Here is a 16,847-nt window from a genome sequence, read left to right as displayed (position 1 = left end):
TAATCAACTGATTCCAATTATATTCCAATTATAGTTGTTTATTATATGCACTTGAACAATATAATCCCATTAAAAGTCTTTCCAGATTAATATAATTGGAATCGGTTGATTATAGTTTGTAACAGTTTTTTACTTTTTAGTGCCTTACATCAGTTATGTACCCTGAAGATGCCAACAGCCTTAGTTGGTGAAACTAGTTCATATAACATAGTTGTTTATTATATGCACTTGATCAATATAATCCCATTAAAAGTCTTTCCAGAGCTTTTTGGTCAAGAAAATTAAACGTTTTTTAACATAAAGAGGGATTTTTGTTACCCAAGCTTTTCTATTCCACTTCCACACAACGGGCAATTGCTCAAAATTTTTTCCCTGCAATGCACGAGGCGTTTTAGATCAATAAATGAGCAGAGGCTTGCACTTGAAGTCGCCTGATGCATTTCCACAAAAAAGCAAAGTGAGTCTATCCTTAAAAGCTTTAAAACCTGGGGCAACCTTTTGTGTCTTTGTGATGTAGGTTCGTTGTCCAATTCGCTTATAAAATAGGTCCATCTCATCCGCATTGAAAACTTGTTGCGGAACGTAACCCCTCTCTTCAATGAATTTCAAAAATTGGGGTTTGAATTTCTCTGCTGCTTCTTTATCTGCAGAGCCAGCTTCTCCCTGAAGCTTTACATTGTGCATATTAAAACGATGCTTAAAGTTTTCAAGCCAACCTTTGTTTGCTTGAAAGTCACTTTTCTCTGACAATTGGCCATCTTTATTTAAACCGAACGAAAACAAATCTAAAGCTTTGTTTCAAATAGCAACACCATCCACAACTGAGCCTTTTTCGTTTACTTGATTGTCAATCCAAGCTATTAATATTTTTTCCATCTTTTCCAAATGCGAAATTCTTCTTGAAACTTGAGCAACCTTTGTCGCAGTATTGTCTGAAGCTTTGACGAAGAATAAAGATGAAGTATCAAGCAATACTTCGTCTTTATTTGAGTTGTAAGTCAGCAGTTAGAACTGAAGGAAGTACAGGAAGATGGTTTGATGTTAAATCTGGTGGTAGACAATGATGTACATTATCCCTTCTGTTATTCATTATTTATATGGATCACATTATGAAGGAAAGTGATACTAAACCTGATATCAAAATTGGAGATATTAATCTCAGTTAACATCTCCAATTTAGAACTATAACATCATCCACATAAAGTAAAGAGAATGATGTTATAGTTCTAAATAAATTCAGTACAAGATTCCATGACTAAATTGTATAACTGTTGTAATAGATTAGTGAATGTCAGCAATAACAAGACAAAGACAATGAAAATAGGCAGAAACATTGAAAATATGAACTGCATTGTGAATGAAGAACCTATAGAACGAGTAAAATGTTTCAGCTACTTAAGCATAATTTTTTGTGCAGGTGGTAAATTAAATATGGAAATAGACAACAGAATCAACAAAGCTGGTATGGTAGGTAGTCAATTGAATAAATTCATATGGAATAAGAGAGAAGGAACACTAAATTAGCTGTATACAAGACAGTGTTCAAACCAATTTTAACTTATGGATCTGAGAGCTGGGTCAGAAGTAAAACACTTGACCAAAGACTAGAGACCACAGATATGAGAGTCCTGAGAAAGATTATAGGTGTGAGTAGATGGCATCAGTGGCAATATCATATTAAAAATAAGGATATTAGGAAAGAACTTGGCATTGTTAGCAGAGGTAATCTCAGGTGATATGTTCACTTAAACAAAAAGGGAGAGGAAAAATTAGCAAAACAAGTGTTCTCTGCCAGGTTGGCAGGAAAAACATCCAGAGAAAGACCGAAATATAGTTGGATTCATAGTGCCTTAGAAGACAGAAATATAAGATTTCATAACGTTGGAGTCTTGACAGATAACAGATTGATTTGGAATAAAATTGATAGAAAGTTAGTATTTTTACTAAATAGCTTAAGGAAATTACAACGTATACTAGGATATACATTAAAATAAATTTTAATACACTTCCAATATTTCGGCAACGTCACATTGCCATTTTCACAGGAACTTAAAAACAAGACACGTGCACACAAGCACAACAAACAGTAAATGAAGACGAAGCAGGAAGTTATTCTTTTTCATAAAAGTCCTGATGGTGCCCCCTAGCAGGCAATGTTGGTATTCTTGGGTGATTGGACTGAAGGTCTTCTGATGTAGATTTCCCAAATTTGGGCAGTCTCATGCAACCAAATTTGTTGAGGTTTGGATTGTTTCTTAGGGCTGAGGCTGATTCCATGAAAAGCCTTTCGTAATTGAATTTACTACGGTGCATTATCTTGGCTTTCTTCCACCGTATTCTATGACGGGTATCCAGCGCATGCTCTGCAAGACCAGAGTGGCTGTACTGGTGAAACCAGATGTAGTCCTTGTGTTCTGAAATTCTGATATTAGCTGTCCTGCCTGTTTGGACAAAGTAGGACAGCTTACAGCTGCAAGAGACCTGGTATACTCCAGGTAGGTCTGGGGGGGAGAGGTTGGTCTTTAGTAGAGCGGATAAGGGATGCCAATTTTTTATATGGTCTGTAACAAGAAGTTAAGTCATGTTTTTTAAGTATTTTTGTAATTTTCGTGGCTTGGGGTGCTTGAAAGGTCATCTTCGAGTGCCTGGATAGCTAAGTTAGCATCATTCAGGAAACGGCGAGTCTTAGCGATTTGTTCCCTGAGCAAAGCTTGGCTGGCACTTTATAATACAAAGAGCCTTTTGTGAAGTGAAAAGGAATTTAGTAATGATGTACTATCATAATATCCTGTACACACCTTGAGGGTATATGTCAGGAATTTGATGATGATGAGAATTTTTAATAGATATGGGAGAAAAGCGATTTAGATGAATGTTTAGCCAGTTTGTGGGTCCGGCTGTCTATGCTATCTACTATCGGACAAAGGGAGGTATTGCGTTTGTGAATTTTAGGGACTCTGTATATCTGAGGTTGTTGGATATGATAAGATTTAAGTTTCTTTGTAATTAGTCCAGGATATAACTTCTTTTTTTTTTTTAGTAATTTGAACACTTTTTTTCCTTTTGGGATTTTGTAGGATCCTAATCTGTGATCTGATAAGTGGGGGAGTCTTTAAGAAGGTGATTCATTTTTCTGTTTTCTCTGCTTGGTTCATAATGACAGTGGCATTGTCCTTATTGGCTTTGGTTACAATATTTTTTTTTATTCTTATATTTCTTTCTAAGTGCTAATTTTCTTTTGGTGGAATGTTATTCGTTGGAGATGTGGATTTACTTAGAATACCACCCACAAACTTCTGTTTTAATCTTAAATAGTTTAGAATAGTATTTGTGTTTCCAACATCTGTTGAGGTTGTTGGAACACCACAAATACGAAGTCAGGAACAAATAGCAAGTTGGGATTGGCTGAGAATACCCTGGATACTCGTTCAAATAGGATCAGAAGGAGAAACAATATCTTTATTACATAGAAGTCGTTACAAGTCTGAGAGGCTATTCTTAGAATCATAGAATCAACATCAGCTATGAAGCACTCTCCCAACCACAAGTATGGTTGCATTAGTTTACCAAAAATCTGGGAGACTATATCCTTTAAGAAGTAATAGCTGGACTTCTCTGAATTAACTTTATAGTTATCTTACCCTTAGAGGGTATCACATTAGGTGTCAGTTACAATTTAAATTGTTTCTACAATTACTTGGTTTAGTGCTGTGCACTCACAGTTTCATTGTGCCCTGATGATGCTGGTTAGAAAACCTCTGAAATCTTATTGAGTTTAATAAATGTATTTTTTCCTCTTGGTGTTAGTTATACCATTAAGCTTTATTTATGATATAGAGGAAATGATAGAATTAGCAGGAAGTATTTATTTATGCCAAGTTTCTTCCTCATCATCAAGTTCCTGACATATACCCTCATATGAGTGTACAGGATCTTACAAAAAAGTTATATCATTACTAACTTCCTATCAACCATTTCCCTCCATTATCAGATCTTTATCTCTTTTAAGGCATTTTTTACTGTCAAATCCACCTACATCTTGCTCTTTCTCAAGATCTTTTTCCTGCCTTCCTGGCAAAGGACACCTGTTTAGCTATTCTTTACTCTCCCTGGATAGCTCTTCTGATGCATTTCTGAATGATAACAATGTCAAGTTCTTTCCTAATATCCTCCTTTTTAATATGATACTGCCACCATTGATGGTATCTGTTCAGTCCCCCCCCCCTTAATCTTTCTCAGGACTCTCATATCTGTGGTCTCCAGTCATGAAGAGTTTTATTTCTAACTTAGATCTCAAATCCATTAGCTAAAATTGGTTTAACTGTTGTATGTAAGCTATTTTAGTGTTTTGACACTAAACTAGCTGTATTCTCTCTCTCTTATTCCATATAAGTTTATTCAGTTGACTTAGGTTAGGAATGGCTAAAACAGCAGTCAGAGACCTGTCTAAAATCTGGAAGGATGGATCTATCTCCATGGGAACAAAGTTGAGGATTTTAGATGCAGTTGTTTTTCCAACAGTGACTTATGGATGCGAGACTTGGAACCTAAAGAAGTCAGATAAAAAATGGATATCTGCTTTTGAGATGTGGTGTTACAGAAGGCTGTTGATGATATCATATACTGAAATGCATACAAATGAATGGGTGTTAGAAAAGATTAGTAGAACTTTAAGGCTCCTTAAGGATATTGACAGAAGAAAGTTAAAATATTTTGGACACATAGAAAGGATGGAAGGAGGACTTCTCAGAACAGTAATAGAAGGTAAAGTTCCTGGAAAAAGAGGCAGGGGTAGACCATCAATGAGATAGATGGATGGCGTGTGTGTGGAGTGACTGATCTTCAGAGAGTTGAGGCTGCCAGAAAAGCAAACAACAGGACTACATGGCAAGGCCTGGTGTGGAACATCACCGAGCATCGGAGTGACATAGAGAGACAGTTGACTTAATGCCAAACCAGCTATGCTAATTCCTATTTCCAAATTTTATTTGCCATCTTCACTAAAAAATGTTCCTAAATAGCTGAAATATTTTACTTGTTCTATAGGTTTGTCTTAAATAGATTCTGGATTCAGTTGATGTTTTCATTGTTTCTGCCTTCATTTTTTAAACAAAAATTTCTTTGCTTCATTTCTACTCTGTCATCTTTAACACTGTTCTCATGTCCTCCATCTGAGATTATAATACTCTCAAGTGTAGCAGTTAACCTTATTTAGAATCATAATAACTGATTATATGTTTAACAATAAACTAATCCAAAAGAAGTATGCAAAGAAATGCTTAGGTATGGAAATAGTGCACTACCTAATAAGGCTTGGCCAGAATGTTGATTTCAAGATGACGGTAGTTGAGCTTAACTAGTACCCATCATTAAAAAGGGAAATAAAACTGAATGTAACAATTATGAGAAATTTTTCTTCCTGCTGAGCACTCCAGGTAAGATTTATGCATGCTTATTTTAAAGAGGCTGATAACAATTGGGAAAGAGAAAAACTATGAGAAGAACAACTGGGTTTGGGTCAAATAGGAATTGTTAGGATGAGATGTTTGCTTTTTGACAGCATGGACAAATCATGGGAAATGAATAAGGATCCATATACGAGGGGGAGGAGTGCTGCAAAGTTCTGATGAATACCTGGAACAAAAATGATATTAAAGCAACTGATATAACCACAAGAAAGAACATATCTTTAAATCCTTCAACCATGTTTCATCACATTATAATAATGTATTATTTTTCTTTTAGGATATATAAGAAGACATGTCAGAGTTTTTGAAGAAATTTGAAGACAGAAATGCCGGTCATCATCAACTTTTTCGTGCTGCAAGAAAAGTCTGCAGCTGTGATTCACCGAACTGTGTGTGTGAGACTTTAGGGAACTGTGCCCCAGCATATCGAACAGTTGTCAGAGGGGTGGCCAAGTTTAAAACTGGGCATCCTGAGACAACAGATGTTCCTGAGTCAGGAAGACCTGCCACAGTGATCACACCTGAAAACATCGATGCAGTGTATGCCATGATCCTTGGTGAGAGACGAATACCTGCCAGAAACATGTCAGCTATTATTGTACTAGTAGTACATCCTGCTGAAGAGTGGTCAACTTCACTGGGATTTGACCTAACCATTTAAACTTACTCTATCAGTTTATTTTTGAATTTGGATATGAAATAAGCATCACTGCACTGATTGACCTTTGTGAAAGGTCAGTCAGTGCCTAATTCTGTTTGGGCTGCCTTACTCAGGTAGACTGATACAAAGTATACCTAACATCAGATAGAGACTTTGGAGCAGAAGTCATTGCAGCTACATGGACTCTGCTGCTTCTGAAATCATTCCCAGACTTCAGCTGATGATGTGTCATTGACATTTGTTTATATGGCTTTAATTGAAGGGGAAGATAAGTTATTACCACTTTTGCTGCAATTGGGTGGCTGATTTTGCTGGTCTCTGGTAGAAACAAATTATTCTTCCACACACTTAATAAAACTTTTCTTTCCATTGGAACCCAGAATATAAGGACATTAAACTAGACTCTATGCTTGATGTCCTCACTAAGAACACCAAACTTGTACCTGAGAATTTCACAGGTATAAGTTTGGAAATTCTTCTGTTTACAAGAAGTAAAATGGATAGAAGATGTGACATTCAAATAGTACTCAATTCATATACTCAGGACACAGAAATATTTTCAAAGCTTGTTTATGAAATATGTACATAATATGAATAATTCTGTAAAAGACTGATAATAAGTAATTTATGATTGCGAGATTTTTTACACTAGGATACCAGGGCAACTTCAAATGAAACCAGCTATCTCCATGTACAAATAGCCTGGTGCAGTAAAATTTCATGTGAAAATTGATTATCTTGGTATTTCCTAATATAGTACTAATAATGCTGCAGTAATGTTTGCAGAAAGTTCACTGTGCCTTTGCTTCTGGAATCCAGATAATGAACTGTTTTCCTATGTTGTCTCCAATCATTTTTCTTATCCTGTGACTTGGCAAAGATGGGTTTTTACAGTCATATGAGCACTGTAGTTTTGAGAGTGGGCAGCAGTGGAAATCCCCCCCCTCCCCCCCAAAAAAAAAAATTCAAATAAAATATCATAATTTCATAATATTAATTCTTTCAAGGCATTATACAAAACATGTTTCATGTTCTTCTTTTGAAAAATTTATTGATATCACTCAGTTTCCATCATTTGACATTAACCAGCAGACTTCTTTATTGCATACGAGGCTCTTTTAAATAAAGCTTTGTTCAAAATTACTTCAGATATACATAACTCTTTTTACAAAAAGTTATGTATATAAAGTTTTGTAAAAAAAAAAAAAAAAAAATCATAATCAGATAACATTACACTCAGTTTGTAATCAGCATACAAATTAATACTGTATATTCAAGTGGCAGAAATTGTAAAATTCTTGAATATACAATTTGGGAATTCTATTGCAGATGTTAATAATTTATCACAAACTATGCAACAACTTTCTTCTCTGTTTTAATGAAAGGCATCTTCACTCAATTTTCCTAATAAAAAATAAGTTTAGTTTTTTGACATAAAAACTTCTGGTTAGATATTTTCTTATAAGGATATTTGAGACAGTTTTAAAAACAGTGTTGTATATTATAAATAGATAGTTTTCAAATAGTGCTGATCGATTAATATATTTGTTTGTTAGAAAAATATTCAGAATTTCTATAAAATGGTTGAATGTGCTTCCCGTTGGAATGCTGTTTTCAATTGTTTGAATGTTTTTTGTTTTTTTTTAAAGATATATATGCATTTTATATATAGACTTATTAATAATTTCACAGATTCTAAAGTTCTTAAGGCACTCAGAGCAAGCCAGCACCTAAAGAGACTAGTGTATGTTTCATGCCATGCTACAGCTGCCATAACAAATTTTGTGGAGTAAGTATTACATTATCTGTTAATAGACACACACACACACACACAAGAGTAACTTATCCATCTCATCCAATCCATCCAGCTGCTCATCATACATATCTAATTCTGTATTTGGTCATCTAAGATAAGACAGTTTTTTTTGTTCATTGCTACTGCCTTTCATTCAGTATTTGTGACTTAAAAATAGATGCAGTAAAAACTTGTTAAATTGGTGTTGCTTAACTTAAATTCATATTACCAATCATAAATCATTAACCAATTTCATTAATTCATGAATAATTGTGTTTTTTTTTTTTTTTTTTTTTTTTTTTTTTTTTTTTTTTTACTTCTGGGTGGTATAACCTTCATATCTCTGACAGAGAAAATACTGTTAGAGATGCATGTCCAGTGCTGTTAGGTAGCAACCCTACTATTGGACTTACCAGCAACAGGCTAGTGACCATCCTGGGAAAATGTGATATATACTTTCACAGTATATCACATTTTCCCAGTGTATGTGATCAAGAATCAGGAAAAGGTAAACAAAGTTGGAAGAAGGAACATATAATCAAAATTGCAACGTGAAATGTAAGAAGCATCCTACACAAAGAAGATGAAAACTTGATGAACAAGTAAATGAAGCTAGCATATATATGTGTATTAATAGAAATAAAGAAAAGGCAAAAATGTACCAAAGAAACAAATAAGTGAAGTAAAATAAAAGAGTATAAAACAATGGCAGGTATTTTGATATGTTGAAGAAAAGTATTGTATAAATCATGGAATCAAAGCTAATCATAATGAATGCAAGTAACAAGATTGTCATTTGTAATTATATGGGAATAATGAACTTAGTACTTGAACATAAAGAAATAAGTCAGTTATTGATTACATTATTGCAAATTTTTAACTATCTGAGTTGATGTAGATGTAAAAACATATCAAAGTTTTGAATTAAACTCTCATCATTATTTGGTGATGTGAAAAATCTCATTTGAACGAGATGCCTAAAAATAAATAAAATGGATGATGCCTATCAACATATAAATTTCTTCATTACATGTTTCCCAGTCAGAAGTATCAAAAATGCAGTAATGAAAAAAAAAAATAAACAATCACATGAAAATGACAGAAGAGGAATGGGAAAATATGAAACAAATTCTGCCAGAAGTAACAACAGAAATTTTAGGAATATAGAGTAAATGGAATAGAAAAAGAGGACTACATAACTGGAATGGTGGTGGTGGGGGGGGGGGGGGGACGGTAACCAGAAAAGTCAAAATTCAAAGTCAGCAGAAGCAGAAATATAGAGTACAAAAGAAATACTACCATTGAGGGGGTGGGGGGTAACAATTTTGAAACATAACTAAAAAAGAATTTATCAAAGACCAAAAACATAATATAATAAAATATATGAATAAAGGAATAAAATAAAAGAGAAAAATACAAAAAGACTTAGAATATTGGTAAGATGATGTCAAAATCTCTGGACTGGTGATATTAAAGAAGTAAAATAAAACAAAAGAATCACCCAGTATAAAATATTACAATATCAGAACTAAAAATATACAATGAAAAATAGGTTATTCCAATTTATAAAAATGGAATTAAAGATGATGCAATAACTATAGGGGAGTTAGTCTGCTAAAATATATGCAGGGATATTAAAAGAGGAATTAAACAATATAGTAGAGGACAAACTACTAGGAAAACAAAATGAGTTCAAAAAAAAAAAAAAAGCTGATCTTGCATAGTCAACGGACATACTATTATTTGCAAATGTTCAAACTACAGTAGCTACATCAAAAGATGATTTATGAAGATCAGTAAAATCATTAAGTGTTATCTCAGAACAGTATAAAATGGGAATATCTAAAGTAAAAACAAAAATAACTGGTTTCAAAAAAAAAAAACAGTAAGAAGTGAAATGGTGATAGATAATAAAATAATAGAATGAGAAAATACTTTCACATACTTTGAATGTGAAAAAGATCATCTAAATAAAACAAAATGAAACATCAAATTTTGTTAAAATAAATAGCATAATTTGCACCGATCATCATCAAATTCCTGCCATGTACCCTCAAGGGGTGTACAGGATATGATAGTACTACATGAAAAATTTACATCATTACTAACTTCCTATCTACAATTTCTCTCCAAATCAGTCTGTTACTTGTCAAGGCTCCAACATTATCAGATCTTATATTTCTATCATCTAAGGCATCTTGTACTGTATCAATCCACCTATATCTTGGTCTTCCTCTGGGTCGTTTTCCTGCCAACCTGGCAGAGAACACTTGTTTTGCTAATCTTTCCTCGCCCATTCAATTTAAGTGACCATACCACCTGAGATTAGCTCTGCTAAGACATTCCTGGATGCTGACAATATCAAGTTCTTTCTTAATATCCTCGTTCTTAATATGATATTACCATTGATGCCATCTGTTCACGCCTATAATCTTTCTCAAGCCTCTCATATCTGCGGCCTCTAGTCTATGATCAAGCGTTTTACTTCTGACCCAGCTCTCAGATTCATAAGTTAAAATTGGTTTGAACACTGTCTTGTATACAGCTAATTTAGTGTTCCGACTAATTTCTCTCTTATTCCATATGAATTTATTCAGTTGACTTCCTACCAGCTTTGTTGATTCTGTTGTCTATTTCCATATTTAATTTACCATCTTCACTAAAAATCGTTCCTAAGTAGCTGAAATGTTTTACTTGTTCTACAGGTTCAACATTCACAACACAGCTGACATTTTCAATGACACTGCCTATTTTCATTGTCTTTGTCTTTTTATTGCTGACCTTCATACCATATCTATTACAACAATTATTCAATTTAGTCAGTGAATCTTGCAGACTTGTAGCAGATTTATTTAGAAGTATGATATCGTCTGCATAAAGCAAAGAGCTGATATTAACATCTCCAATTTTGATATCATGTTTAATACCACTTTTGTTTATAATGTGATTCATATAGATAATGAATAAAAGAGGGGATTATGTACATCCTTGTCTCACACCAGATTTAACATTAAACCATCTTCCTATACTTCAATTCTAACTGCTGACTTACAACTCAAATAAAGACTAAGTACTGCTTGATATAATGCCCCATTGACACCATATAACTGTAGTGTATTGAATAGCTTCTCTCTTGGCACCTTGTCATATGCCTTTTCCAAATCAGCAAAACTTAAATACAGATCTTTGTTATATTCCCATGATTTCTCTACTATTTGTCGTAAAGTGAAGATCTGATCCTGACAGCCTCTATTTGTCCTGAATCCAGCTTGTTCTTCACCAAGCTTTTCTTCCACAATTCTTCTCAACCTTTTCTCAAGTATACTTGCATATATCTTACCAGGAACACTCAGTAGTGAAATACCTCTGTAATTCTCACATTCAGTTTTATTTCCCTTTTTATATATGGGTACTATGAGAGTTCTACTCCAATCATCGGGAATTCGTCCCTCTGTCCAGGCTTTCTGAACTATGGAGTGCAGCCACTGCAAGACTTTTATACCACCATACTTCAGCATTTCTGGTCAAATATCATCTACTCCTGCTGCCTTTCCACATTTCAAGCCTTTGATGGCTTTTTCTACTTCAAGTATGAATATGTATTCCTCACTGTATGCCTGTTGAGTGTTTTTTACCACTCTGCTATCACTGCTTGTTTCATTTAGCAATTTTTTGAATTACTCCATACTTCAAGGATATCTTTTTCTCCCGTTTTCATGTCACCTTTATCATCTCTAACTCCTTTTACAGCACTCTTTCCTCCATTCCTAAGCTTCTTCGTAAACACTGATACATCTAGCTATTAACTAATTAGTATCTGAGGAGTAGTGGTGAAGTTTTGGAAAAGTTGGTTAAAGGTTGCATTCAGAAATGGGTTGACAGTGAATCTCTACTTTGCAGTAAACAGCATAGGTTTGCTAAGGGAATGACGTGCTTTAGCAACTTCGTCACGTTCTATAATAATGATACTGTTGACCTAGACAAAGGAAATGGATACGGCACGATACTTTTGGATTTTGATAAGATTTGACAGAATACAGTATGGAAAAGTGTTACATAAATTGGAGAATATGGGATTGGATTATAAAATATTGGCAAGGATAAGAGGATGGCTGACTGACAGATATCAAAAAGTAGTATATGGGGGGGGGGGGGATGCTAGTCTGCAAGACTTAGGGTTGGTGTGCCACAAGGATCAGTCCTTGGTCCATTGTTATTCAGTATATACATTAATTGCTAGATGACATAGCTGTTTGTTGATGATGCAAAGATAGGTAAGTTAGTTAGAAATGTGGCTGATATACAGTACTTGGAGATTGATTTGAATAGACTGGATGGAATTGTGGGTATGTGAAAATGGCTGTCATTTCAGTGTTGATAAATGTAAAGTCATGAAATCCAATGTCATATTATATTGGTTGGATTATGCTAAAGAAACTGATCATGCTAGGGATCTTGGAGCTTTAGTGGAAAGGAAGTTGAAGTTCAGGGTATCTGCAATCTTTGGTAATTAGTCAGGGACTAATTACCAAAGATTGCAGATACAACTCAGAGTACAATTGCAATGCTGATACGAACTTTGACGTGTAAAGAGAAGGAAGTCATTTGGCCTCTTTACCAGGCCTTGATAAGACTTCACTTGGACTTTTGTGCAATACTGATTATGAAGACAGATTGAGAATTTGTAGACTGCAGACACTAGCAAACAGGAGGAAGTAGGGTGATTGATATTTACAAACTTCTTAAAGGGTCATATAGGATATCTGTAGGTGGAATTTTTCATTTTATGGAGGGTGGGGGAAAGGATGCAAGGGCATCCCCAGAAGTTGCAAATGAATGCTGTCAAGAAAGGAGTAAGGGTTAGGTTTTTGAATGAATTGGACAGGTATGACAGCTGGTGCATATAGTATGTGGCTTCCATCGATGAGTCCCTAACTACCTGGAGGTCTCTCATAATAATAATAAAAAATGATGTTTAAGCCATCCATGGTACAAAAACATACTAAAAACAGATTATATAATGTTTTGTCTAAACCAGCTCTATTATATGGAAGCAAGAAATGGGTAATTAAAGAAAAAAGAAAGTAAGATGAGCAATGAGAAAAGAGCAAAGCTAATAATAATGGCAAATACCTGTTGGATTTCTGCTCAGGACATGGACTGGTTATTACTAACACCATGTTCCAACATAAAAATGTGCATAAATTCACATGGAGAGAAGAGGCAAGGAATAAGAAAATTCCCATTGACTATGTTATTGTTGATGGTGATGTTTTCTCCCTGTTCCAGGACACCAGAGTGTACAGAGGATTTGAAATTGGAAGTGATCACTATTTCGTCTTGAGCAGGATAAAATCGAATCTCATATTGAAAAGAATTACATGTAAGAAAGTTTTAAAGAGAATAAAAGTTGAGCAGCTCTCAGATGTGAACTGTAGACTAAAATACACAAAGATTATTGAAGAAAAAATGAAAGGGTTTGAGAACAGGAACCAAACTTTCCAGATTCAGTGGCAAGCCTTGAAGAAAACCCTGATTGATTTAGCCAGAGAGGCATGTGGTGAGGTTGTCTGCAAGGATAGAAAAATCAGAACTCCATGGTGGACACAGAAAGTTAAAGAGGCAGTGAAGGAAAAGAAGAAAGCATATGAAAAGTTACTGGCAAATAAGTCAGCTTGTGCTCTTAGAGAATACAGAGACAAATGTAAGAAAGCTAAACACTGTGTAAAACTAACTAAACAAAAGTCATGGGAGGACTTTTGCAAGAACACAGAAAATAAATATCAAGAAGGTGGCAAAATATTCTGCAGGTTGTTGAAGAAGCTTAGGAATGGAGGAAAGAGTGCTTTATCATCTCTAACTCCTAAAAGGAGTTAGAGATGATAAAGGTGACATGAAAATGGGAGAAAAGGATATCCTTGAAGTATGCAGTAATTCAAAAATTGCTAAATCAAACAAGCAGTGATAGCACAGTGGTAAAAAACACTCAACAGGCATACAGTCAAGAATACATATTGATACTTGAAGTAGAAAAAGCCACAAAAGGCTTGAAATGTGGAAAGGCAGCAGGAGTAGATGATATTCGACCAGAAATGCTGAAGTATGGTGGTATAAAAGTCTTGCAGTGGCTGCACTCCATAGTTCAGAAAGCCTGGACAGAGGGACAAATTCCCTCTGTCCAGGCTTTCTGAACTATGGAGTGCAGCCACTGTAGGGCGTTCTGAACTATGATTGGAGTAGAGCTCTCATAGAACCCATATATAAAAAGGGAAATAAAACTGAATGTGAGAATTAAAGAGGTATTTCACTACTGAGTGTTCCTGGTAAGATATATGCAAGTATAATTGAGAAACAGTTGAGAGGAACTGTAGAAGAAAAACTTGTTGAAGAACAAGCTGGATTCAGGGCAAATAGAGGCTGTCAGGATCAGATCTTCACTTTACGACAAATAGTAGTGGAGAAATCATGGGATATAACAAAGATCTCTATTTGCGTTTTGTAGATCAGGAAAAGGCATGATAAGGTGCCAAGAGAGAAGCTATTCAATACGCTACAGTTATATGGTATCAATGGGGCATTATATCAAGCAATACTTAGTCTTTATTTGAGTTGTAAGTCAGCAATTAGAATTGATGGAAGTACAGGAAGATGGTTTATAATGTTAAATCTCGTGTGAGACAAGGATGTACATTATCCCCTCTGTAATTCATTATCTACATGAATCACATTATGAAGGAAAGTGGTATTAAACATGATATCAAAATTTGAGGTGTTAATGTCAGCTCTTTGCTTTATGCAGATGATGTTATACTTCTAAATAAATCTGCTATAAGTCTGCAAGATTCCCTGACTAAGTTGAATAACTGTTGTAATTGATATGGTATGAAGGTCAGCAATAAAAAGACAAAGACAATTAAAATAGGCAGAATCATTGAAAATGTCAACTGCGTTGTGAACGGAGAACCTGTGGAAAACAAGTAAAACATTTTTGCTACTTAGGAACGATTTTTATTGAAGATGGTAAATTAAATATGGAAATAGACAACAGAATCAACAAAGCTGGTAAGGTAGGTAGTCAATTGAATAAATTCATATGGAATAAGAGAGAAATTAGTCGGATCACTAAATTAGCTGTATACAAGACAGTGTTCAAACCAATTTTAACTTATGGATCTGAGAGCTGGGTCAGAAGTAAAACAGTTGACCAAAGACTAGAGACCGCAGATATAAGAGTCCTGAGAAAGATTATAAGCGTGAATAGATGGCATCAATGGTAATATCATATTAAGAACGAGGATATTAAGAAAGAACTTCATTGTCAGCATCCAGGAATGCGTTAGCAGAGCTAATCTCAGGTGGTATGGTCACTTAAATTGAATGGGTGAGGAAAGATTAGCAAAACAAGTGTTCTCTGCCAGGTTGGCAGGAAAATGACCCAGAGGAAGACCAAGATATAGGTGAATTGATACGGTACAAAGTGCCTTAGACAATAGCAATATAAGATCTGATGATGTTGGAGTCTAGACAAGTAACAGACTGATTTGGAGGGAAATTGTAGATAGGAAGTTAGTAATGATGTAAATTTTTCATGTAGTACTATCATTATCTGTAAACCCCCTTGAGGGTACATGGCAGGAATTTGATGATGATAATGATGAAGTAAGATGAGTTTTGTAGATTTTAAAAAGGCATACGTGAGATGCTTAGAGAAAAGTTTTTTGAACCACTACACTTATAACTGGAGAAAATGGAACATTATACGAAGTAGTACATAGTCTATATTTAAGTTTTAAGTCAGCAGTTAGAATTGATGTAAATACAGGAATTTGGTCTGATGTAAAATCTAGGGTACCACATGGATGCACATTATCTTCACTGTTATTCATCATATGTATGGATTGCATTTTGAAAGAAAGTGGCATTAAACCTGATATTAGAATTTGAGATATCAAACTTAGTTCTTTGCTTTGGCAGAAGATGTCACACTCCTAAATAAATCTAGTATTAGTCTCCAGGGTTCTCTGACTAGATTGCATAATAGCTGTAACAAATTTGGCATTAAAATCAGCAATAAAAAGACCCAAAGATTGATTTGGAGGAAAATTGTTGATTGGAAATTATTAATAAACTTTCATAAACTTATTCATGTAATGTAACAGTTGCCTGAATCTTGAGAATACATATTAGGGAATTGATAGTGATGATAAAGATGAGAAAAAAATTCAAGTAGCAAAAATGAAATTCTTGATTAAACAGCGGGATATACCATGTGAGACCTTAAAACAAATGGAGATTTACAATCGCTGAATATAAAACCAGTAAATGACTGCATCAGTAAATATAAACAAAAATAGACAGAATATCTAAATGAAATGGATAGTAGCAGGCTGCCAAAATTGGAAAACCAAGTGAGCAATGGAATGAGACTAGAACAGCTTAAAATCTATGATAGGAAGAAAAAAAGTAAAATTTTGACTTTCGATTAATTTGAAGTCATTTTGTTAGATGGCAAATGTTCAACATTTTGTGTTATGTTATGTGCATTTTGTCATATTTGGAAGTACAATGTATCAAGCAAATCAATGCTCATTCAGTCTTCATGTATAATATTTTATTGCAGTGCACTCCATGAAAAAATTCCCTATTTACTTCCTTGTCTAAAACACTGTTTTATAATCTGTATTAATCCAATGAAATCTTTCGACCATCTTACTTATCAGAATCACATGAATTTTTTCTTCTTTCTTTTTTTTTTTAATTGTATTTCCTCAGTTTATTTCCTTTTTTTTTTTTTTTTGGATCAAATCACATTTCATGAAGTGAAGTATGAAATGTTTTTCATAGTCAGTTTAAAAAAAAAGTTTGGTAGTTACAAGTGAAACATGGACTTAGACAAGCTGAGTACTATACTGAGAAAGATGGA

At 34.4% G+C, this 16,847-nt stretch overlaps 1 protein-coding gene across 3 annotated transcripts in view; it reads left to right on the top strand.

Annotated features, from left to right (window-relative positions):
• Positions 1–16,847, top strand: part of LOC150107165 (tRNA (uracil-5-)-methyltransferase homolog A-like) — a 424,227-nt gene that overhangs the window by 360,335 nt on the left and 47,045 nt on the right. For all 3 annotated transcript variants that reach the window (XM_090391689.1, XM_090391688.1, XM_090391687.1), the window contains exon 13: positions 7,822–7,918. In XM_090391689.1, the coding sequence (XP_090247815.1) occupies positions 7,822–7,918 (97 nt within the window). The remainder of the gene's footprint in view (positions 1–7,821; positions 7,919–16,847) is intronic.

The sequence above is a fragment of the Typopeltis vanoorti genome, chromosome 4 (assembly GCF_054136105.1).
Source record: "Typopeltis vanoorti isolate ZY-2024b chromosome 4, IOZ_Tvanoo_1.0, whole genome shotgun sequence".
In the NCBI taxonomy this organism is placed as follows: Eukaryota; Metazoa; Arthropoda; class Arachnida; order Uropygi; family Thelyphonidae; genus Typopeltis; species Typopeltis vanoorti.
The sequence above is the reverse complement of the archived record's forward strand: the minus strand, read 5'-3'. Positions and strand labels throughout refer to the sequence as shown.